The sequence below is a fragment of the Enhydra lutris genome, unplaced genomic scaffold, assembly GCF_002288905.1.
Source record: "Enhydra lutris kenyoni isolate GAN:26980312 unplaced genomic scaffold, ASM228890v2 scaffoldscaffold41, whole genome shotgun sequence".
Lineage (NCBI taxonomy): Eukaryota > Metazoa > Chordata > Mammalia > Carnivora > Mustelidae > Enhydra > Enhydra lutris.
Window position 1 is genome coordinate 11,942,206 of NW_019154125.1, and position 24,670 is coordinate 11,966,875.

The 24,670-nt window shown below is 36.8% G+C and overlaps 1 protein-coding gene across 1 annotated transcript in view; it reads left to right on the forward strand.

Moving 5' to 3' along the window:
* The first annotated feature begins 2,038 nt into the window (after positions 1-2,038).
* LOC111155444 (transcription elongation factor A1) overlaps positions 2,039-24,670 on the forward strand; it is a 40,089-nt gene continuing 17,457 nt past the window's right edge. Inside the window, exons 1-4 of the mRNA XM_022515605.1 lie at positions 2,039-2,285; positions 11,956-12,018; positions 17,777-17,882; positions 22,690-22,777. Of these exons, the coding sequence (XP_022371313.1) occupies positions 2,223-2,285; positions 11,956-12,018; positions 17,777-17,882; positions 22,690-22,777 (320 nt within the window). The 5' untranslated portion in view covers positions 2,039-2,222. The remainder of the gene's footprint in view (positions 2,286-11,955; positions 12,019-17,776; positions 17,883-22,689; positions 22,778-24,670) is intronic.

The window sequence follows — 24,670 nt, forward strand, 5'->3', positions numbered from 1 at the left end:
ATAAAGAACACCAGTAAAGGTACTTATTTAGGTTAATCTAAATGCCCATATTATTGTAATTTTGGCTTGATTTCTACCTCATTTAAAAGACATGCATAAAATATTAAGTATAAGTCTATGTTACTAGGAATACATTTAGTAAAGATTTAATTTGTGAGAACTGCATAAAGGGGGAAGGACAGAGTTGTATAGTAGGAAAGCATTTGTATACTATTGAAGATGAGTTGGGGTTATTAAAAAGAGAATGCTATAATTTTAAAATGTTAATTGTACTTTCAGAGATTATGAAGTTGGGCAGATCCTGGCCAGGCTGAGGATATTGGATCTCACTGTCCTCTTAGCTCCTCCACCCTTCTTAGGAGCAGAAAAGGAAGGGTGAATGGAGTAAAAATGGTATACTAGAAGAAATCAATCACAGAAGAAGGCTGGAATGGAGAAACTGAGGAAAAAAAGGTATAAGATATAGGAAAAAAGTAGCAAAATGGCAGAAGTATGTCCTTAACTAATAATCTTTAAAGGATTAAATTATTCAACTTATGAATAATTGAATTTAATAATGATTGAACAATAATTTGAATAAAAAATTACAAAAATCAGAACAATATCTCAATATCAGAAGAAAGTATCAACAATAAAGAGATAAAAATTATAATAAGTTAACAAAATAGATATCTGGAGCTGGAAAAACAGTAATTGAAATGAAAATTCACTGTAGTTGAATTGCTCCATTCTCACTTCCTTTTTTGCACATTTTAAGTTATTTTCTTAGTGGTTACTTCATGCAATGTTAATACAATGAAGGAAACATCTGATGTGATCATGTCAACTGACACAAAACAACGTTTGACAAAATTTAATAACTATTCAAGATAGAAATGTTCAACAAACTACTGTGTCGACTTTGAGTCAGGAAACAAACCAGATTGGGTCTCGGTTCTTGAGGAGTTTACAAACAATTTGTCTTTTAAAAAGGGGACGCCTAAAGCGATCCAATCCATATTATAAAGATTTAGGGAGACTGGGGCAGTGCTGATTTTCACTGTAGCCGCCTCCCACAGAAAAAGGGCTCGGGATTTGACTGCCTTTTTAAAAAAAATTTTTTTTTTTAAAGATTTTATTTATTTATTTGACAGATAGAGATCACAAGTAGGCAGAGAGGCAGGCAGAGAGAGAGGAGGAAGCAGGTTCCCTGCTGAGCAAAGAGCCCGATGTGGGGCTCGATCCCAGGACACTGGGACCTTGACCCGAGCCGAAGGCAGAGGCCTTAACCCACTGAGCCACCCAGGCGCCCCCCTTTTTAAAAATTTTTTTAAAAAGATGTTATTTATTTATTTGACAGACGGAAAACACACGTAGGCCAGAGAAGCAGGCAGAGAGAGGGGGAAGCAGGCTCCCTGCTGAACAGAGCGCCGGACGGGGGGCTCCATCCCAGAACGCTGGGATCATGACCTGAGCCGAAGACAAAGGCTTTAAACCACTGAGCCCACCCAGGCGCCCCATGCCTTTTTTTTTTTTTTTTTTAAGCCTTTTAAAAAATTTATTTATTTGACAGAGAGATCACAAGTAGGCAGAGAGGCAGGCAGAGAGAGAGGGAGAAACAGGATCCCCGCCGAGCAGAGAGCCCGATGCGGGGCTCGATCCCAGGATCCCGAGATCCTGACCGGAGCCGAAGGCAGAGGCTTTAACCCACTAAACCGCCCAGGCGCTCCGACTTGACTGCCTTTAAAGACCGCCACGGTTTCCCTCCCCAAAACCGCCTCGCTTCAGAGATTAGTGTGTCTCCGAGAATCTGAAGCTCACCCTGGGCGGAGACTGGGCCGGAGGCGCACGCGCGGCAAAACTCGGCCTCGCCTCCTACAGACTTTTACAACCGCCTGGCGGGAAGCCCAGCCACTGGGTTTGCCAGTCAACTCCTTGACAGCGCCTTGGTCGACGCCGGTCTGGCGGGCGCCTTGGCGCGCGGCTTCCCAGCGATCTGCTGTCGATTGTCAGTGCCTGCACGGTGCGCGCGGAGCTCGATTGGCGCTGTCTGCGGGGGCGGAGTCGCTATCGCTGCCACCGCCGCCGCTACCGCGGGCTTGGTTTGTGAGGAAGGGCTTAGGCCCAGGCCTGCTGTGGTGGGCTCGCCCAGCACCTGGGCTCTTGTCCTGCCGTCCCCTCAGCTCCAACTTCGCCCACTTCCCGACCTAAACGGGCTGGGCGCGGGAAGACTTGCGGGAACCATGGAGGACGAAGTGGTCCGCATTGCCAAGAAAATGGACAAGATGGTGCAGAAGAAGAACGCGGTGAGCGAGGCGGGTGGCGCGGGCCGGCCGGGAGGCCGGGCGGCTGGCCGGGGCCGGACGCGTCAGGCTTCGGGCCGGGCTCTCGGGAGTTCCCCGCCCGCCCACGCGGGCCCTCTCGGGGCGGGAAGCCGGCGTGGACCGTGCCCGCGTCCTAGGGAGGGCGTCGGGGAGAAGGTAGCGCGGCCTGCGGCGGCCGGCGTTACCATCGGTTCTTGGTACTTCGAAGTCTCTCGTTGTTAGTACAGCGTAGTAAACCTAAGGGGGCATTCTCTTACTTTAAACTTGAGGAATTGATTGACTCGCTAATTACCTCTTCAATTTGGCTTAAGAATTGAAGAGTGTAGAAAGCTCTTCACAGTTTGAAAGAATTTGTTCTCTTTTCCATGATCGCTGCCTAACAACTAGAAATAACATCCCGTAGAGGTTTGTGATATGTTTTAGACATCAAACTGGTAAGTTTTTTGGATTTTTTCGAAGAATGGTAAACATTCACTTGATTTATCTCGTCTACGCTACAGGTTTGTTTAGCAATTAAAAAGGTAGAGAGTATGCTAGTGCGCTTGGCAAGTCGCTTAACGTTTTTAAAAACTGGATATTGTCAGGTGCTAGTATGTAAACAGCTAAGATTAAAACACACACTAAGGTGTACTGGTAGATGCATTTGGCCAGATGTCATTGCTGGGTACTCTAAGTGGTTTACAGTTAATACCAGTGGCATTATCTTGTTATTGATAAAGTGTTTATATAAACATGTTTTCTTTGTGGTTTATGTTCGGCATTTTTGTCTACCAGTGTGAGCTACTTTCAGTCCTCTGGTTCAGAGTCGACTGTTTTCAGTTGCAGCTCCATGATTGTCTTTACCTGAATTTGTGCCACGCTGCTCAGTACGTTTTCAGTATCAGCCTACCTGAAATAACTTATTCCTATCGATGAAATAAATTCTGTATCAAAATAATGTGAAGGAGAAAAGGGATGCTTTGATTTGTACAGCGCTTTAAAATTAAAAAGCATCTGTGCAAATTTCTTTTGAGACTCACAACACAGCCATTATCGTGTACCCATTTTGCAGAATAAGAAACTGAGCGAGATTAAGTAGTTCACCCACTTAAATTAAGTACTGTGCAATTTGGATTAAGCCACGACCCAGGTTTTCTACTGGACAGCATTCCAAAGCAGAAAATAGTGTTAAACAGTGAACTTTTAAGATTTTGTACATAGTCTGTTCCTCTTTTTCTTTAACAGGTGCATTGCTTAGCATGTAATTTCATACTCTGTTAATCTGCATTTGCAATTTTGGCCTTTTAAAGTATTTCCTGTTTGTTTTCTGTTCCAGACATTACCTTTGCCATTTATTTTTCTCATTGATATAGCCCAGTGCAAGTGATGAGATCTGATTACTTGATAGGCTGAACATTTCTGTTATTTTGTTTAAATTGGAAAGTTTTTTTCTTTACCTGGAGGCATCCCTTGATTCACACAGTAGAACCTCAGAGGGGAAAAGGGCTTTTGTTGGGTAATTTTTTTCTCTAACTCAGGCTCTAATGTGTATCCATTAATCATGTAATGCATTAGCCGTTTGTTTCCTTTCCTTGTAATAGGTGTTTCCTAAAAATGAGTAATTCCTTAGTGGATAAGTATGGAGAAGACCAGTTTGTATTTATTTGCAGTTCTCAAGGTATAAAGGAATAATGATGAGTATGGGGAGAATGAGGATAAACTCCACAGATACTCTTCAAATCTCATTTTTCTGATAGTTCAAAACTTGATCAATATGGAAACTTGCCCCTCAAAAAGAAAGATAAAATTGACTGGCTCTTTTATGTTTTTTTCTTCTCCCTTTTCCTGTATATCTTACAGAAATTCAAATTGGCAAATGAAATAAAGAGAAGGGGAAGTGGTCTGAATGACTCTCCCTCTTTGCCCTCCAAAGCATCAACCCACAAATAGCTTTTTAAGAGGTCAGTAATTTCACAGAGGTTGTTCTGGGGGTTGTAGGATCATGGTAGATTTGTTTCTCCCTCCGTGTGTGTGTGTGTGTGTGTGTGTGTGTTTCCCAGATTTTCTCTGAGAGCTTTTAAAAATATTTTTATACTATGAAAAAGTAAACTTTCCTTGAAAAAGTGTAGTTTTCCTCTTGAATTGGCAAGTTTAGGTGCTGTTATTGCATATTTTGTTTAATAAAGCATAGGTGTCACATTTAAGTAATAATAAAAACAGCAACCATTCATTGAACTATTACTCTGAGCCAGGCATTCAGCTGAGTACTTATGCCTGGGACAGTTGTACATGATAAGTAATACCCCATTCTAAAAATAAGGAAATTATTTGGAAAGTTAAGTGAATTGTCCTAAGCCAAATAGCTAGAAAGTGGGCAGATGAAGACGTGAATCTAAATCTGTTTTGCTCAAAGTACTGCTCTTTTCAGGTGCAGTGTCTCTTTAGAAGACCCTTTTTTTGGAACCTTGTATGGGTACAGTTAGGTGAATATAAGACCAGGAAGTAAGGGTATTTGCCGTTCTTGGGGAAGCAGCTTGCCCTAAATATCCAGTCAGTATCCTGACCCTAGAACTATCCAGAATGTTGTACCATGTGTATACTTGGTCTTAAACAGTATTAGCAGTTTTATAAGTGTATACTCTGAGGCCTTGATGAACCACATAAGTTAGTTCCAAATTTTCAAGTATTAACTGCTTTTTAGGTCATTTTAACTTTTTTTTTTAATTAATGTCATTTTGACTTGATGTCAGTAAGCAAGTCTGACTCCTTTTTTTTTTTTTTTTTTTTTAAAGATTTTATTTATTTGTCAGAGAGAGAGCAAGCACAGGCAGACAGAATGGCAGGCAGAGGCAAAGGGAGAAGCAGGCTCCCTGCTGAGCAAGGAGCCCGATGTGGGACTCGATCCCAGGACGCTGGGATCATGATCTGAGCCGAAGGCAGCTGCTCAACCAACTGAGCCACCCAGGCGTCCCGCAAGTCTGACTCCTAATTTGAGTTCAGATCTTGGCTCTTTTGAACTTTAACAGTGTAATCTTAGGCAAGTTCCTTAACATCTCTAAAACCATTTGAGGTTGTTTGTGTGTGTGTGTGTGTGTGTGTGTGTGTGTGTGTGTGTGTGTGTGTGTGGTTTTGTTTGTTTGTTTGTTTGTTTTTGGTAGTAAACTGGAGATAATATAGTAAAGATTAGATGAATCTTAAGAGTCCTTAAGATATGGTAAGGTCTAAAAAACCTTGTATATTGTTTTTGTAAAGGATTTATTACATGACTTTAGAGGGAGTAAGGTAACTTAGAATTGTCAGATTCATGGATTTTGTCAGTGGTGTTGAGCTTTGTTTTTTCTTCGTTGAAGGCTCAGGGTTGAGTAGAATTAAATTGTTGGAAGAGAAATTGAACTTAGAAATACTAGGAACTGGGATACTTGGAATGTGTGAATTTCTAAATCTTATAACTGGGTTGAAGAAAAAAAACTTTGGTTTTCATATCAGGGTTAGATTAAGTAGTATATATTGAGATTTAGAATGACTACACAATTTTTTTAATAGCCTTATTGAAATACACAATACAGTTCTCTCTTTTAAAGTGTACAATTCAGTAGTTTTTAGTATATTCACAGATTTCTACAGCTATCACCACACTATCTAATTTAGGAACACTTTCATAACTCCAGAAAAGAAACCTGTACCCATTAAGTGGTCACCATATATCTGTGCCACCACCGCCCCCCGCACCCGGCCAAAATGTTTTCTGTCTCTATGGATTTACTATTCTGGGCATTTCATATAAGTGGAATCATACAATATGTATTCTTTTGTAACAGACCTCTTTCACTTAGTGTTTTCAGGATTCATCTATGTTACAGCAGGTATCAGTACTTCATTCCTTTGTATTACTGAACAGCACTACTGTACTGGTGGGGTATCTTGCATTTTGTTTATTTGTCATTTGATGGACATTTTGGGCTGTTTCCATTTTTTGGTTATTATGAATAATGCTGCTTAGAATATTCTTGTGCAGGTGTTTGTGTGGACATTTTTTTTTTTTTTTCTCTTGGATATATACCTAGGAGTAGAATTGCTAGGTTGTATGATAACTATGTTTAACTTTTTGAGGAATTGCCAAACTGTTTTCCAAAGTTGCTGCACCATTTTACATTCTTACCAGCAATGGATGAGGGTTACCACGTCTTTATCAACACTTGTTATTTTGTCTTTTATGATTATAGCCATCACAGTGGATGTGAAGAGGTAGCTCATTTTTATTTTGATTTGCATTTCTCTGATGACTGATGATGGTGAACGTTTTTCACTTTTTGCTGGCTATTTCTGTATGTTTGGAGAAATATTTGTTCAGATCCTTTGCCCATTTTTAAACTGAGTATTTGTATTATTCAATTGTAAGAATTCTTTATATTCTGAATACTAGACTCTTAATCAGAGACAGGATTTGTATATATTGTCTCCCATTCTGTGGGTTATCTTTTTACTCTCTTTGATAGTGTCTTTTGAAGTTCAAAAGCTTTCATTTTTTATGAAGTCAAATTTATGTATTTTTCCTTTAATTGCTTGTCCTTTTGGTTGAGAATAACTACAAATTTGAGATGACATAGTAAAATTATAATTACTAGTTTATAGTGATGTTACTGAGCCATAATAAAAATATTTACAGTGTTTCCTTTTTTTCAGATGTTCTTTTTTTTTTTTTTTTAATGAGTTTATTTATTTATTTGACAGACAGAGATCACAAGTAGGCAGAGAGGCAGGCAGAGAGTGAGAGGGAAGCGGGCTCCCCGCTGAGCAGAGACGGATGTGGGGCTCTGTGGGGCTCGATCCCAGAACCCTGAGATCATGACCTGAGCCGAAGGCAGAGACCTTAACCCACTGAGCCACCCAGGTGCCCCTTAAGATTTTCTTCATGAGAGAGAGTGGGCACAAGCAGGGGGAGCCGGAGGGAGAGTGAGAAGTTGGCTCCCTGCTGAGCAGAGAGCCCAACATGGGGCTTGATACCTTGGCTCTGGGATCATGAATTGAGCCAAAGGTGACACTTAACCGACTGAGCCACCCAGGTATCTCTGGAGCTTTTTATTTTAAAAACACATTCATACAAACACAAATACCACCCAGGTACCCCTCTTTTTTTTTTTTTTTTTTAAATAAGATTTCATTTATTTGAGAGACAGAGAGCATGAGAAAGGGGGAGGTCAGAGGGAGAAGCAGTCTTCCCGCTGAGTGGGGAACCTGATCTAAGATTCGATCCTGGGGGTTGATCCTGGGACTTTGGGATCATGACCTCAGCCGAAGGCAGTCGCGTAACCAACTGAGCCACGCAGGTGCCCCAGTGTTTCCTTTTTAAATAACACCTTAAGTTTTTAAATCTTGGAATCTCATAATTCTAAGAGGTATTTCAGTTGATTGAGCTTAAATAATGCTTACTTAAAATGCTGGCTTATGGCTCTTTGAGGATATTGTTTTGATGGGAGTAGATAAATTTTTTATTTCTTTGTACATCTTATCAACCATCTCCTGTGTGTCAGGTACTCTGTTTCAATACTTCATAGTGTTATGTTACTCCATTTGACCATTTTAACTGTTCTAGGTCAGTGTATTATGCTCTCCTACATATAAAGAAGCTGAAGCTTGGAAAGGATAAACAAGATTCCCAGGATCTTATAATTAGGAAATGGCAGTATGTGGATTTGAATTTAGATCTGGGGTGTGTGTGTGTATACATATATATATATATATATATATATATATATATCATGTTTTTCATTGTATATTCTGTGTTGCTTCCTCTTCCTTACGTCTCCTTGAGGAGAAGGATGTTTCTACCCTATATGAGCTTGTATATGCTGAATGCTCAGTACAAATTTGAATACCATATTTTGTAAAAAGTACTTGTTTCTGATGATAGTACCAGCCATGTAATAAAGTTATGTTATAGCTGTTATTTATTATTCAGCCAGTCTTGTGAACTAAATTTGACTCTGGAAGATAAGGTAGAATCTTTCTTTCTCTTGCATCATTATCTGTAGGAGATGCTGCAATCTAATAGATTTGACCTTTAGAGGCAGGTGATGATTGGGGAAGGATAGAACATAGTTTCTTGTTCGGCAGTGCTGTTCACCCCAGCTCACGGATTAGAACTACTCCCAGTGGACCTATGAAATGGAAGAACAGTGGTGTGAGGGTCAGGAGATTATAGTTCTTGTTCTTTTATATTACCTATCAGTTGGCCAAGTTACTTTCCTTTTCTGAGTTTGCTTCTTCGTATAATTTAGGCTTTGAAGTAGATGCTCAAAGATTTATGTTTATTTTAAATTCCCTGTAGTCAGAAAGGATTTCTATCTTGCTCATTATCATATCCTCGAGTTTTGTATACAGTTAACAAGTATTTGTTGAGAAGCGTTAAGTGTAACTTGACAGAACTGGGTAGGTCTCACCATTGTTAGTTAGTAATAATCATATGACTGTGCAAGTTTCCTAAATTATCTGGGTTTTCAGTTCCCCTTCTGTAAAATGATTACCTGCTTCTATAGGGTTTATTGTGAACATGAAATAATACATATATAAAGTATTTAACAGTGCTTGGCACATAGTAATATTCAAAGAAGCTTTTGTCACTGAATTAATATATGATCATCTGCTATTGCCTTTTTGCTCATTCAGATCATCATAGTTGTTTATTTCTTAAAGAACTTTAATTGAGATATTCATCTTATTTGATTAGAGCATAGTGTAATTATGAGAAAGGTCATAGTTTCATGCCATGAATGTTATTTAGCTTTTTCTTCTTCCATAGCTTGTATCTCTGACTCCAGTCTCACCAAAGACATCTGTGTAAAAAAGGAGAGTGTGGTGAAATTAATGCAAATCTATCTATTGCTTCTACTTGGAAAACAGTTTAAAACTTACATCACATTGCTGATGTGTTAGAAGAATCAACTTTATACATGATAGCATTTTGTAAGTCTAAGGACTCCTAGAAGTGTGATTCTCTATCTTCCTTTCTAATTAATCCTAGGTAATGGATCAGAAAGTCCATGGAGACATGGGTAGACGAAAAATGTCTATGGTAGTTGTAAGATATAAGTCTACAATCCCTTAATCAAAACTTTTAGAGTCTGATATATTTGAGAATTCCTCAATTTTCAGATTTTATTAAGATAATGTGATACATATATCATATATCTTAAGCAGATCTGGGCTGTTCCCATTAATCAGACATTAACATTTCTATAGTGAAATGTAGTACTCTCCCATGAAGTGGGATATATAGAACATAAATGACTTTACATATGTGGAGATTAGGTGTTGCTGGCAAATGAGTTTATTGAAAATCTGTAAGAAATCTTGATTTTCTTTTTAAAGATTTTATTTAATTATTTGACACAGAGAGAGAGGGCATGGACATGCACAGGCAGGAGGAGTGGGAGAGGGAGGAGCCTGTTGTGGGGCTTGATCCCAGGACTTTGAGATCATGACCTGAGCTGAAGGTAGGTGCTTAACTGACTGAGCCACCCAGGAGCCCCATGAAATCTTGATTTTCAAAGGGTTTGATTTTTGGATTTGCAGATTGGGGATTGAAGACCCCATTTCCTCACTGAGATGTCATTCCTGTAGAAATTCCTGATTACTAGTAAATTTAGTCAATGTTAGTTTTCTTATCTAGCAACTATATTGTTTCACTGTTTCTGGTTACCTCCAAATGGAAAGAACTTGTAGAATTTTAAAATCAGAAGGAATCTTTAAGCAGTAAATCATTAAAGTCCTTCATAATAACCTGTTTCATAACTGCTATTGAACCTAAGTTTTTATTTATGAGTTGCTGGGTGAAATTAAAATGATAGATATGTTTATTACCAGAAGAAAAGTTAATACATTTTTATTCTCCACAGCCAAGTCTGATGTCTCAGTTTTAAACGGAAAAATTACATGACGGGAAGCCTTTATTCAATTTTATATTTAAGAAATTTGGTACCATAAGTTTCCATGCTTATTTCTTCCTTTGGGGTGCATAATGAGGGACATTCTTTGGGGCTTTCTATTTTCCTAGGATATGCTGTGTTTCACTGATTCATAGGCTGCCTAGTTTTCATATTTTAACATTGGAGAAAGTGGAATGAATTACACATATATTGTCAACCAGATGGTTCTTGGAATGTAGTCTCACAGGCAGAATATCAAACCCAGCATCAGCATTTTCAGTGTGTCAGTGACTTAGAAGAAACTCTGAAAAACATTAGTGGAGTGCTTGCTCTTTGAACCTCAAGGAACCAAATGGTTGAAGAGCAGTGGGGGTGAAAAACAACTAGCTCTACACACTACAAAGCCAGCTAAGAGCTAATTTAGCTCTTTGATGGATTCTTTTATGAAATGCTGCATTACTCGTGTTTTTGACACAACCTTTGGTGGGATAAAAACATATTATTGAATCTGAGCCAGTAAGTTATTCATAAGTGTTAAGGACTCTAAATGTGACATAGTTTTAGAAACAACTTAGTCAATTTATTTTGCTTATATTTTTCTTTTATATATGTAAAAGGTGATACATGATAAAAATTTCAACTCTAAGAGTTAAAAAACTAAAAAATAGTGATAATACTATGCCATAGTTTAATATTTTTCTTTATTAGTGGCATATAGACTAATGATGTGTCTAAATATAGTACAGTGAGTATTTGACAATAAAATGTGACTAAGTGACTATTGTTTTGTTTTTAATTTTTTTTTTTAAAGATTTTTATTTATGTATTTGACAGACAGAGATCACAAGTAGGCAGAGAGGCAGGCAGAGAGAGAGGAGGAAGCAGGCTCCCTGCTTGTAGGGCTCGATCCCGGGACCCTGAGACCATGACCTGAGCCGAAGGCAGAGGCTTTAACCCACTGAGCCAACCAGGTGCCCCTAAGTGACTGTATTGTATGAAATATGATAAATTGGAATATTTGGCCATAGGTATAGGTGATGCTGTTGCTTCTTATTTCATTCCTTTTTAAACTTTAGGTGGTTTATATAATTCTTCTAGGAGCCTTATTTTGTTCCATCTTCATCATCAACGTGCGAGCCTTTGATTCTAGATGGCAGTGGACAGGCCTGTGAGCTTAACATCTTAATTCTGAGTTTTCTTTCAGAATTTGCTTTTTCCTACTTTGTAAGAATCAGGTAGACAGCAGTGTTTTTGTGATAGACTGGGAAGATACAGAGAGACCTCAAGAGAATTCTAATACAGATATGTCCTTTCCCACTCTTCTTGTGTGTGAGTGAATGCTAGAGGTGCTGCAACATCTTCTGACCTCCATTCCCACTTTCTCAGGGTTGGCTCCTTAATCAGATAGGTGTTCTCTATGGAAACTTGGGATGTGTTATGCCACCATAGTAGGAAATCCAATTCAGATATCTAATTGGGACACGTAAATACTGTATGTAAAATGAACTTTAACAAAGCAGTACTTAATAAGTGCTGATCATAACCCAGTAAATGGATTTTATATTTCTTTAATGAGTTATTTGGAAAACACTACCTCTCTTTCCCTTTCTCACTTTTATAAATATACTATTACCACATGAATAAGTGAGCCATAGTGAGTTGTGGATAGGAAAACATAAATTTAAATCTCTAGTTAGTCTTTGCTTTGTCAGCTGGGAAGTTCAATATACAATTATTTTGTTTTATAGGCTGGAGCATTGGATCTACTGAAGGAGCTTAAGAATATTCCCATGACCCTGGAATTACTACAGGTAGGTGCTAATCTGTTTCATGATTTGAATAGATAATTGTCATAAAATACCAAAACATTTTTAATACCATTAACTTTTTTGTATTGTCCTATTACAGTGTTCTGGGCTTTTTTAAAGATGGCAACATAAATCAATAATCTACTAAATTACCACTATAGAAAAATGTTGCCTTCCTCAAAAAGAATAAAACCTGAATCTCCCAAGTTTGAAATCTCACTGTGAAAGGAAATAAAGTTGGATTCTTGGCCCTGATTTGATCTCCCTAAATCTCACTTTCTTGATCTGTTATTGATAGCTGCTGCCAGCATGTAGCTAGCCTCTGGGGTACCTTTTAGTTGTCAGTCTTTATTTCTCCCCCTCTTCTGCCCTAGGCAAGCACTAATCAGTCTACCTTTTGTCTCTTTAGATTTACCTATTCCAGAGATTTCATATAAATGAAGCCATAATTATCTGATCTTTTGGTTCTGGCTCCCTTTTTTTTTTTTTTTTTAAGTTTTTTTACTTTTTTATTTTAAATTTTAAGTGAACTTAAATGTGGGCCTTGAACTCGTGACTCCCAAGATCAGGAGTCACATGCTCTATCACCTGTCAGTGAGGCTCCTATCTGGCTGCTTTTACTTAGCATAATCCTCAAGTTTCATCTGTGTTCTAGCATGTATTGGTACTTTATTCCTTTTTCTGGCTGAATAATACTCCATTGGATGGATATACTACATTTTATTTATCCATTTGTCAGTTGACGGGCATTTGGGTTATTTCTCCTTTTTTGGTTGTTATGACTCTTGCTTTGCACATTCATATATAGGTTTGTGTGTTTCTGTTTTTCTTGGGTAGAGATCTGAAAGAGTGGAAACGATGAGTCATAAGGTAACTTTGTGTTGAATATTTTGAGGACCTGCCAGACTGCTTTCCCAAGTGACTGTACAATTTTGCATTCCCAACAGCAAGTAAATGAAGGTTCTAGTTTATCCACATTCTTGTCAATACTTGTTATTATCTTTGATTATACCCATCTTACTGGGTGTGAAGTGATATCTCATTGTGGTATTGATTTCCATTTTCCTAATGACTAATTATGTTGAACATCTTTTCATGTACTTCTTTTTTTTTTTTCTTAAAGATTTTATTTATTTATTTGACAGAGAGAGATCACAGTAGACAGAGGCATGCAAAGAGAGAGAGAGGGAAGCAGGCTCCCTGCTGAGCAGAGAGCTCGATGCGGGACTCGATCCCAGGACCCTGAGATCATGACCTGAGCTGAAGGCAGTGGCTTAACCCACTGAGCCACCCAGGCGCCCTTTTCATGTACTTCTTAACCATTCATGTGTTTTCTTTGGAGAAATGTCATTTCAGAGCTTTTGCCTATTTTTAAGTTGGATAGCTTTTTTTTTTTTAAGATTTTATTTATTTATTTGACAGACAAAGATCACAAGTAGGCAGAGAGGCAGACAGAGAGAGAGGAGGAAACAGGCTCCCTGCTGAGCAGAGAGCCGGATGTGGGGCTCGATCCCAAGACCCTGAGATCATGACCTGAGCCGGAGGCAGAGGCTTTAACCCGCTGAGCCACCCAGGTGCCCCGATAGTTTTTTTTTTTTTAATTAACTAATTTGTGATCGTTCTTTATACATTCTAGATATAAGTCCCTTAATCATATATAGGATTTGCAAATATTACCTCCTATTCTGTGGGTTATTTTTACTTTCTTAGTGATGTTCTTTGAAGCACAAAAGTTTAAAATTCTGTCGTAGTCTGATTTGTCTGTTTTCTTTGGTTGCTTGTGCTTTAGATGTCAAATCTCAAATAGTTACTTAACTCAAGGTTACAAAAATTTATTCCTTTTTTTAGGGGGGACTCTTTCATTTAGTTCTCTGATTCATTTTGAGTTAATTTTCATGTGTATAAAGAAGTCCAATTTCATTCTTTTACATATGGATATCTACTTGTTTACTTTTTAATATTCTTCTGTCTAATGAATTATCTTGACATCCTTATTGAAAATGACAAAAAATGGAGGAGTTTATTTCTGGATTCTTAAGTCTGTTCCATTAATTTGCATGTCTCTCTTTATATAAGACCACGTTGTCTTGATTATTGTAGTTTTGTAATAAGATTTGAATTTGGTAATTGTGAGTCCTTCAAGTTTATTCTTCAAGATTGTTTTGGCTATTCTGCATCCCTTGTATTTCTGTGTGAACTTTAGAATAAACTTACCAGTTTCTAAAAGTCTTTTTTTTTTTAAAGATTTTATTTATTTATTTGACACAGAGAGAGATCACGAGTAGGCCGAGAGGCAGGCAGAGAGAGGAGGGAAGCAGGCTCCCTGCTGAGCAGAGAGCCTGATGTAGGGCTCCATCCCAGGACCCTGAGATCATGACCTGAGCCAAAGGCAGACGCTTAACCCACTGAGCCACCCAGGCGCCCCAGCTTATCAGTTTCTACACAAAAGGCAGCTGGGATTTTAATAGGGATTGCATTGAATCTGTAGTTGGATTTTATTAGTATTGCAGTCTAAACATTTAAGCCTTATGATCCATGAATATGGGATACCTTTCTATTTATTTTGGTCTTTAATTTCTTTCAACAGTGTTTTTAGTAGCTTTATATTTTTTTCCTTTAAGATTTAGTGGCTATCGGCGCACCTGGGTGGCTCAGTGGGTTAAAGCCTCTGCCTTCAGCTCAGGTCATGATCCCAGGGTTCTGGGATCGAGCCCCGCATCGGACTCTCTGCTCAGCAGGGAGCCTGGTTCCCCCTCTCTCTGCCTGCCTCTCTGCCTACTTGTGATCTCTGTCTGTCAAATAAATAAATAAAATCTTAAAAAGAAAAAAGATTTAGTGGCTTTCTTAAATCATCTTGGCAAAAACTCATGAGTGATCATAAAGATGATTCTTCTTCTAGAACATACAAGTCTGCTTAGTTCCTGTGATGCTGACAGTGTTTCTTAATCTCACTGCTCATTCCTTTCTGCCTTACTGCAAATGTGCAGCTGATTCCCTAAGTCTGCTTAATGCCTTCCCCATCTTTCCAAGGGAGTGTCTTTCTTTTTTTTAAATTTTTTTATTTTTAAGATTTTGTTTATTTATTTGACAGAGAGAGAGAGCGAGTGTGCACAAGCAGGGAGAGTGGCAGGCAGATGCAGAGAGAGAGGGAGAACCAGGCTCCCTGCTGAACAGAGAGCCTGACATGGGGCTCCATTCTAGGACCCTGGGATCAGAACCTTGGGATCATGACCTGAGCCCAAGGTAGACACTTAGCCTGGGCCACCCAGGTACCGACCAAGGTAGCATCTTTCTAATTGCAGAATTGGTGTTCTGTAGAAATCAGATGGCCAGACATGGGCAAAGCATACATTTTCTCTGTCTAGAATTTCACAATGTATAATTGATCTCAAAAACCTTCATTAGTTTTGGAGTCAAGAAGCATTGTAACTCTATAGTTCTTTTTTGTTTGTTTGCATTATTTATTTAATAATTTTAAAGATTTTATTTATTTATTTGAGAGAAAGAGAGCTCATGCACAAGTAGGGGGAGGGGCAGAGAGAGAGTGAGAAGCAGACTTTGCTGAGCAGGGAGCCTGATGCAGGGCTCAGTCCCTGGACCTGAGCCAGAGGCAGATGCTTAACCAACGACAGCCACCCAGGCGCCTCAGCTCTACAATCTTAATGTTATTTGAGCACACAACATTTTTTTTTATAGGCCACCTGTTACATCCTGTAAATTATAGTACACTGGTATTAGGAAAAATCCAGAATCCAGAGAATTCTTAGAGGTACATCTAGAATTGGTTATCAAAGTAATACAGCTTAATAATCCTGTTCTCTGTCTATTTTCTTCTACTGTTCCCCAAATACCCTCTTTAAAATGGAGGGAAAACCTACCCAGATCTTTGTCAGTCTACCTTAGCAGTCTCATTTCTTACTATTTTTTGACTAGATGATCTCTTCCTTAAATAAGCATGTTTGTTACAGATGCTTAGTCTCTGTATGGGTTTTCATGGGGTTTAAGCAGGAAATTATTGACTCTTTAGTGATGAAAACATCCTGTGACAATTAAAAAGCAATCATGCACAGCACACGATTTGTTCATGCTCTCCTTATATCTTTGCTTGCCTCTCCTTCCTAAAATCCCATTTTCTTTGCCAGTCTATATCAACTGCAAGCTTCAGAACTGTGTTAGTAACTCAGATGATTTCCCTGACTCATTCCAAAAGTAGGTTTTTGTCTAGGTTGGTGGGGTGGGTTGTGAGGTGGTAGTGAGGAAGAGCTGTGAATGGGTGCTGGAGAAGGAGTGCTGAAGGCATCAGGATAAGAAGCCAGACCAGACACTTGGTATGGTGGCTGTAAGTGCAAGCCTGGCTTCTAAGCAGTTAGCTGCATCCAGTAGGACAGCTCTGGGTCCACACAATTGTAGGCTATGCCATGTAGCCCAGGCACTTGCTTCTGGAAAATTTTCTGTATCCAAGTGTTAGAGAAGTTCTAAAAAGTTTTAAAGTTCTTAAAGTATTTTCTTCTCTAAAAAAAGTGCTGAGAGCATTTTGTTAAAACAATAAACCTCTTTCTTTGGGGGAAAACCCTCCCAAAACATTAAGCACAAAACATTTTTGGATTTTAGAATTGCAGAGTCCCCTTTATCTTTCTACTATGAAACCTTATCTGCATTGCGTAGCCTTCCATAGGTATAACATAGGCCATTCCAGCCAAACACATACTCTAAATTCTTGAACCAATTTCTGTCTTGAATCTCTTTGTTGAGAAGACTGAATAATTTAGCAGGAAACCATAAGTACCCATTTATTACTCTGTCTTAAAGTTTATAGCAGGGATTCCCACCTCCCCTTTTTTTTGCCACTAACAATTCCTTTTGTTGTTTTTTTCTTCCATTGACTGTATGTTTTGAAAGATTGTCTACTAACAACTTGAACTTACTAAATAATTTACCATTTTTTATTTATCATCCTTAATTGGCCTGTCATAGCTTTTGTGTTCTTTGAGTACAATTTGAAAGCCATTGGTGTGCAGGAGAGAGCATGGACTTTGGGGGTGGGCAGACCTGCATTAAAATCCCAGCTTTACCAATTAGTAATACTGCTGGACAAGTAGGGATAATGATCTCAACTTCATAGGGTTGTTAGGAAGATTAATGAATATATGGATGCTCCCAGCATAATCCTGGGCATAAGAATAATAAATAACAATAATATTACCACATGATGTATTACTGTATTCTGTGACGTCCATTTTAATTTCTGTGATTATTTGCTGGTTTGGGCAAAAAAATGCTTTTAAACCTCTATCGATGGTAATATTTGGGTATTCTCATTGAAGTCTCAGCAGGTGATTTATGGAGTAATCTATGTTGAAGAATATATAGAAACAAAGAAGTGCATATATTAGTCATGATTGCTTCAGGATGGCCTACAAATAAATACAAACATTTTATGTTTTATTCTTTTAGAGTTATGGAAAGACTGATTTCATTTTACTGGTTAACCAGCCTTATTACAGTAGCAGCTTATATGCTTACAGATCTCTATGGTAATAACCTCAATGAGTCCAGTATTTGATCTAAAGACGCATGTATCTTAATTCTATCGTATATAAGAATATATATATATATATAATATACAAGAATATGTTAATATAGTATTAAAGAATTTAAATAACAGGTTTTTTCTCACAGGAAAATGGGAAAGAAGAAAATGAAACACTAAAGTGTCTGAAATAAAATGGCTTATGCAATTTTTTTTGTCATTGCTTTGCAGTCCACAAGAATTGGAATGTCAGTAAATGCTATTCGCAAGCAGAGTACAGATGAAGAAGTTACATCTTTAGCAAAGTCTCTCATCAAATCCTGGAAAAAGTTATTAGGTATAATTGATCTTCCCTTATATATATTTATGATCTGGCTTACTCAAACACTTGGTATTTGTATTTTTTTCTGTTTACAAATATAAATGTATTGAAATCAATGCCTTATATTAAAAGAGAGTGGCATTAGTCTGACATCCCTGAGGGTTTTGCTTTTTTAAGTTAGTCAAAATTAGCTTTTTTTGTCTTTTAATACTTAGAACTGGACTTCTCTTTAAGAAGAAAATTTCTGCCCATGAGAAAGTTGTCATACTTTTTAAAAAGGTTTTCGAAATAATTTTCTTTTCTTTTTTTTTTTTTAAGATTTTATTTATTTGTTTGACAGAGAGCGACAGAGTGAGAGAGGGAACACAGGCAGGGGGAGTGGGACAGGGAGAAGTAGGCTTCCCGCCAAGCAAGGAGCCCGATGCGGGGCTCCATCCCAGACTCTGGGATCATGACCTGAGCTGAAGGCAGATGCTTAACAACTGAGTCACCCAAGTGCTCCTTGAAATAATTTTCTAACTTACAGAAAGTTTACAAGAATAATAAAATAATAAAAAATAAAAAATAATAAAAAATAATAAAAATAACTCACATGTATCTTTTTCTAGATTTTTAACATTTGCCATTTTTGTTCTGTCATATTTTTTCCCTTTCTCTGTATGTATATATTCAAACGCACAAATTACTTTTGCTGAACCATTTGAGAATAGTTTCATCTATCGTGCTTTACCCTTCAGCACTTAAGTGTCTATATCCTTGGAACAAGTTTATTTTCTTATGTAATCATAATATAGGAAATTCAAGAAATTTAACATCAGTATAGTACTATAATCTACAGGGCAGGTTCCCGTTTTGTCAGGTGTCCCACTGATGTCCTCTAACTTTTTTTTTCCTTTGAGAACAAGTCTAGGATCACTAGTCTTCTGCTCTGGAAGAGTTCTTAAGCCTTCTCATGTTATTTATAACATTGACAATTTGAAGAATATAAGCACTCATCTTTGTTTTTATTTATTTATTTATTTATTTTTCATCGGTGTTTTTAATAGCAGCTTAAAATAATTCTGATTTGGACTTTTTCTGTTATTTTCTCATGATTAGATCAGATTGTGCATCTGTAGTTGGATGTGAGGTTGTCACATCTAGAGGCATTGATGTTGTTAATTTTGATAACCCAGTCAAGGCATACACTATCATTTATCATTTTCCTTCTTATATCTGATAGGCATTTTATGAAAGACATTTTAAGATTCTTAAACTATCTTGCTTCTCTTTGGTCTTCTCCCCACCCCGCCATTTAGTATCAACCAGTTCTTGCCCAAACTGTTCTTTATAGTGTTAGTTGCAAAATTGTGATTTTCTAACTCTTCTGCTTCTTCAATATTTATAAATCAACATTCTACTACTACAAGAAAGAGTCCTCCTTTTACTTGCCTGTTATTTTCCTAATTGTGGATTCCTATTTTATAACATGGATTATAATTCATTACTGTTATTACTATTTTGATGTTTATATTATCCCAGATTTGACTAATGGGCACCCACTCAAATTGGCTCTTGTGTCTGTTTGACAAACCCCTTAAGTTTTATCTTTTTTTATATTCTGGAACCAAAAAGTGTGTTGGGTTCATCTGTCTTCCCTGCCCCAGCATGGAATCAAGCAGGTATTAGCCTTACATGGACGAAAAATAGAAAAAGTTGAAATTTTGAAAATTTCAAGGGCAGTAGTAGTAATAACAAAAAAATCTATTACTTCCAAGAGCTTAGAAACTAAGAACTAAAAATTGTAAAGCCTCTAAAATTTAAAGAGTTTAGTCTTAAGAAAATTAAATATGATATATGTTCCTGTATTGGATTCTGGACCAGAAAGGAAAAATTGCTATAAAGACCTTTTTGTAAGGTCTGTAGGTAAGTAAGCAGTATTGTATCATTGTTAAATTTACTTATTATTTACTGTGGTTATATAAATGAATTTTTTTCTTGAGGAATACATAGTGAAGTATTTTGGGATTAAGGAGCAGGGTATCTGCTACGGATTTTCAAATGGTTCAAAAGAAATATGTGTGCACACAATAGTGTGCGTGTTTGTGTACTTATAGCACACATGTATGTGTATAGTAGGGGGCAGTGATGAATGAATAAGGAAGTGAGTATACCAAACATTAACACTTGGGGAATCTGAGTGAAGTTTTTTTTTTTAGATTTATTTATTATTTATTTTAGAGAGAGAGTGTGCAGTGGGGAGGGGCAGAGGGAGAAGAGAGAGAAACCCCAGCTGACTCCATGCTGAGCACAGAGCCCGACATAGGTCGCAGTACCAGGGCTCTGAGATCACTATCTGAGCCAAAACCAAGAGTCTGGATGGTTAACCGACTGTGCCACTCAGGTGCGCCTGAGTAAAGTTTTTTGCATCATTCTAAAACATTGGTGCAAGTGTCAGATTATTTCAAAATAAAAAACTTAAAAAAAAAACCTAGTCTTTAAAGACCAACTGAAACTTTATGTTTGTAATTCATTTAAATTTTAAATCTTATTCCATATTCTGAAGTAATTAGAATTTGCCATAGAAAGTTGACTGAGAACCATATACATGTTGTTTATTTCTGGAAAGATGGTTTACATTTTGTGGGACATTGTAGTTACATTCATTTAATCTTAAATTTAAAGAAGCTCTACTCTTTTATACTTATTGGAGGTATCTGATCTCATGAGAAGTTTTCCTTTAAAAACTTTTTTTTAATATTGAAAGATTTCCATGTTCATTAAATATGGAGAATTGGAGGAGGAAAAGAAATCATTAAGTCTGTCTTTAAATACAACCATCAGTTAATATCTTGTTGCATTTCTTGCCCATTTTTCTCCTTGTGTATGGATTTTGCTTCTACTATAATTATACTGTATGTATATTTACTTATATTGCCTTTTTTAATGAAAAAAACTTTATATTTTTATATCATCATTAACTCACTTTTATTGGCTTCAGAATAATCCACTGGGTGATTATGCCTTAATTTAATCACTTGCCTTAATTTAATCACTTAGATATGTTTTTCTTAACTTTATAGCTATTGTAAATAATGTCTTGACGAACATCTTTCTGCCTAAAACTTTTTCTATAGATTACTAGATAGATTTCCAGAAGATTTACTACTACTGCTACACTGCAGCATAGTTTGAATACTTAACATATGGATATATTTAACCCTCCCAGGAGCCCAGTGTACTAGGTGTCAATATATTTCCCATTTTCTAAAGAGGAATGGAGATAAAGAGAGATTAAGCATCTTGTGCACAGTTGGATTGGTGGTGAGGTGTAGTCTGCAGATAGTCTCAGTCCAGAGCTGGACTCCTTCTCTCTGGGTCTGCTCTGTTGCTCATGACACTATATTTAGATAGTAGGAATGCTTTGAAGGCTGTTTACATCTCTTACTGCTCTGCTTCCTCAAAGGATTTCACCAGTTCACACCGTTAGAGCTGTGTGTGGGATCCGTATGATTGCATTGTTAGGTAGTATTGCATTGTTACATCACCTTTCACATGCTTTCTACCCTTTTAGTTTTGGAGTATTTTCTAGTCCTTGTTACATTCTTTAATGTCATTAGTAATCTTTGTTTTCTTCCAGCTTTAGTCTTTGGAAATGAATTGTAGAGAATAAAAAGGGGCAATAAAATTAGTAAGTGAAAACTTACACAATATTATAGGGGACTGGAATTGTATTTTGGATTTGGTAACCCTAACGTTTACAAGATGAGTTCTTAGAATTGTGATTTAGACCACTCTCTATCAATTAGCCTCTATCTAGATTAGCATATTAGAGTCATCTGGGGAACTTTTAAAGATTTTGATGCTCATGCTTCACTGCCAGAGATTTGGATTGAATGGATCAGGATAGGAGCTTGAGCTTTAGGTTATGCTTAAAAGTTACCTAGGTGGTCCTGAACTAAACTAAAACTAACTAAACTAAACTAACTAAACTAACTAAACAGTTGAATATGTATGCTCTTTTATATGCTGTACAGAGGGATATGCAGAAGTAAAGTATTTATGTAGCTCTTATTACTTACGTAGGGATCAAAATGTAGATAGATAAGTGGGATAATTTATGCAGTAGATCCAAACGTTTTCTGAACCCAGCTTCAGAAGGCAGTTCTGGTTGATTTAAACATGTATGTTTCTTTTCATTGTTAAAAAATTGCATTGGCCCAATCTGTTTTACACCTCTTTATCTCTTAAAGCTTGTGGACTCTATATTACTTTACAGATTATTTAAGATAGAGGAGGTGTTAGGTAGGTTTTACTAATCCTGAAGTCTTTTCTATGAAAATGTTCTTTGTTTACCATCCCAGAAATAACTTATATACATTTTGGATACTACCTCAAATTTTTTGACTTCATGAAAAATTGTTAAAATTATATTGCTATATATGCTTTGCACTTTTCATTTTTAAAATGACAGTACTGATATTATTTCTGTATTCTTTCCTTTGTTCTGTATATTTTTCTCTGTTTCATTGATTTATTTTATTTACTAGTTTTAAAAGATTTTATTTTTAAGTATATTTTTTGCCATTTTAGATTCCCGTTGGCATATGAATTTGTGCTTCCCACTAAATGAGGGAGTTTATTTGGGAATGCTAAGCATGTACTGTGAAAAATACCCAAGTACATATGCTAATAGAAGAGCTTGCATAAACTTCATTTACTTTTGAAATTTTAGGATTTTTGTTGTTGTTGTTGTTGCATCAATAGCTTGATAATGTGAAGTAGTTCCATTTTATAATTTTTTAAACAAATGTTAACAACTGAGGGATTTCCTAATTTTCAGATGGACCATCAACAGATAAAGACCCTGAAGAAAAGAAAAAAGATACTGCAATTACATCACAGAATAGCCCTGAAGCAAGAGAAGAAAGGTATGCACTTTATGGAAATTCATTTCTGTTTGAAGTCATAGTTGTATTTGACTGTCACTTCCTCCGTGGTCTTATTTATGGTCTCATGTCTATACTCCTCTTCCTATTTTCTAATCAAACAGAAAGTCAATTATCATATGGTTTCACTTACTTGTGGAGCATAAGGAATAACATGGAGGACATTAAGAGAAGGAAAAGAAAAGTCAATTGGGGTAAATCAGAGGGGGAGATGCAGCATGAGAAACTGTGGACTCTGAGAAACAAACTGAGGGTTTTGAAGGGGAGGTGGGTAGGGGAATGAATGAGCCTGGTGATGGGTATTAAAGAGGGCATGTATTGCATGGAGCACTGGATGTGGTGCATAAACAATTAATCGTAGAACACTGAAAAAATAAAATAAAAAAAAAACCAAAAACAGAATTAGTAAATGTGTATAGCCAGATAGAATATTCTAAGGTTTCTTACAAGATTTTCATCGGAATTTAAGAGACTTAGAAGATACCAAATAAATAAGGAGAAATTACTTACACTGTATTCAGTGAACTTAATTGAATGGAATCCCTGGGATAGCACTAATAGAATTGATAATGAAGATATTAAGGTATTAATTAAGGATTCAAGTGATTACTGACTTTATTTACCACATTTCTTTTTTAGTTTTGTTTTGTTCTTTTTTTGGGGGGGGGGGGGCCTGGATCTGTTTCTCTTTTTATGCGAATTTCTTCCTTCTCAATTTAGCTGTCTGTCATAAGAACTTAAAATGTGAAGTTCAGTAATGAAGGGTTCCAATTATTCCTCAGCTTTCATGAGGCCTTTGCATTTATTCTTTTCCTGTCACATATAATGAATGAACTGTGTAGTATCTAGCATGTTGATGTTGTAGATAATATGCCTAATAGGTTAAATACAGTTTCTTTGTTCTTGGGAAGCTTGTGTTTTAACACTTGACTCGGATGTAGAGCAGTAGTTCTTAAAGTGTAGTCCCAGGAATAGCAGGGAACCTGCAGCTTGTTAGCAAAGCAAATTCTTGGGCTTCACCCTGGAACTACTAAATATGGAATTGTGGTGATGGGCCCAGAAATGTTTTTATCAAGCTTTTCAAGTGATTCTGATGGATTAAAGTTTTAGGCTACCCATTTTAACTTAATTTATGTCTTAGTATTTTCCCCAAAGTGATAATGTACCCCTCATTGGTTCAGTAACAGTAATTAGTATTCCATACACTGTTGTCTTATGCATTAGAACTAACTAAACTTGATAATAAAAGAGGTAAGCTAAAGGGTGAACATCCTTTGTTATAAAATTTATTCAGTGTTTTCTGACTTGAGATAGTTTTAGACTTTTAGAAAATTGTAAGAACAGAACAAAGAACTCCCAGTTGCCACTGTGTGTGTATATGCATACACATATGTGTGTGTACATACTCAGTCACATGAATAATTTTATTTTGAACTAAATGAGAGTCCTTTATATCCCTAGGTACATCAGTGTGTGTTTACTGAGAACAATGACTCTTTGTCACATCTAGCACAATATAGATACCAAAATCCAGAAGTTAGGATTAATAAAGTGCTTTTTTCCTAATCTGTAGGGCATATTCATAAGTTAGCGGTTTTCCCAATAAAGCATTTTATTGCAGAGGAAAAGATTTTTCCATAATATCATCCAGGATCACATTCTGCATTTAGCTGTCATCTCTGGTTTACTTTAATCTGGAGTATTTCTTCAGTCTGTCACTGTTTATCATGACCATAATATTTTTGAAAAGTATAGGCTATAATTTACAAAATTTTTAACAGATCTTTCAGTTGTATTATATTCAAAGTTGCTGACTTCATGTCTTGGATATAAAACATAAAAGTGTATGCAGCTATTTTAAATAGATATAGGAGA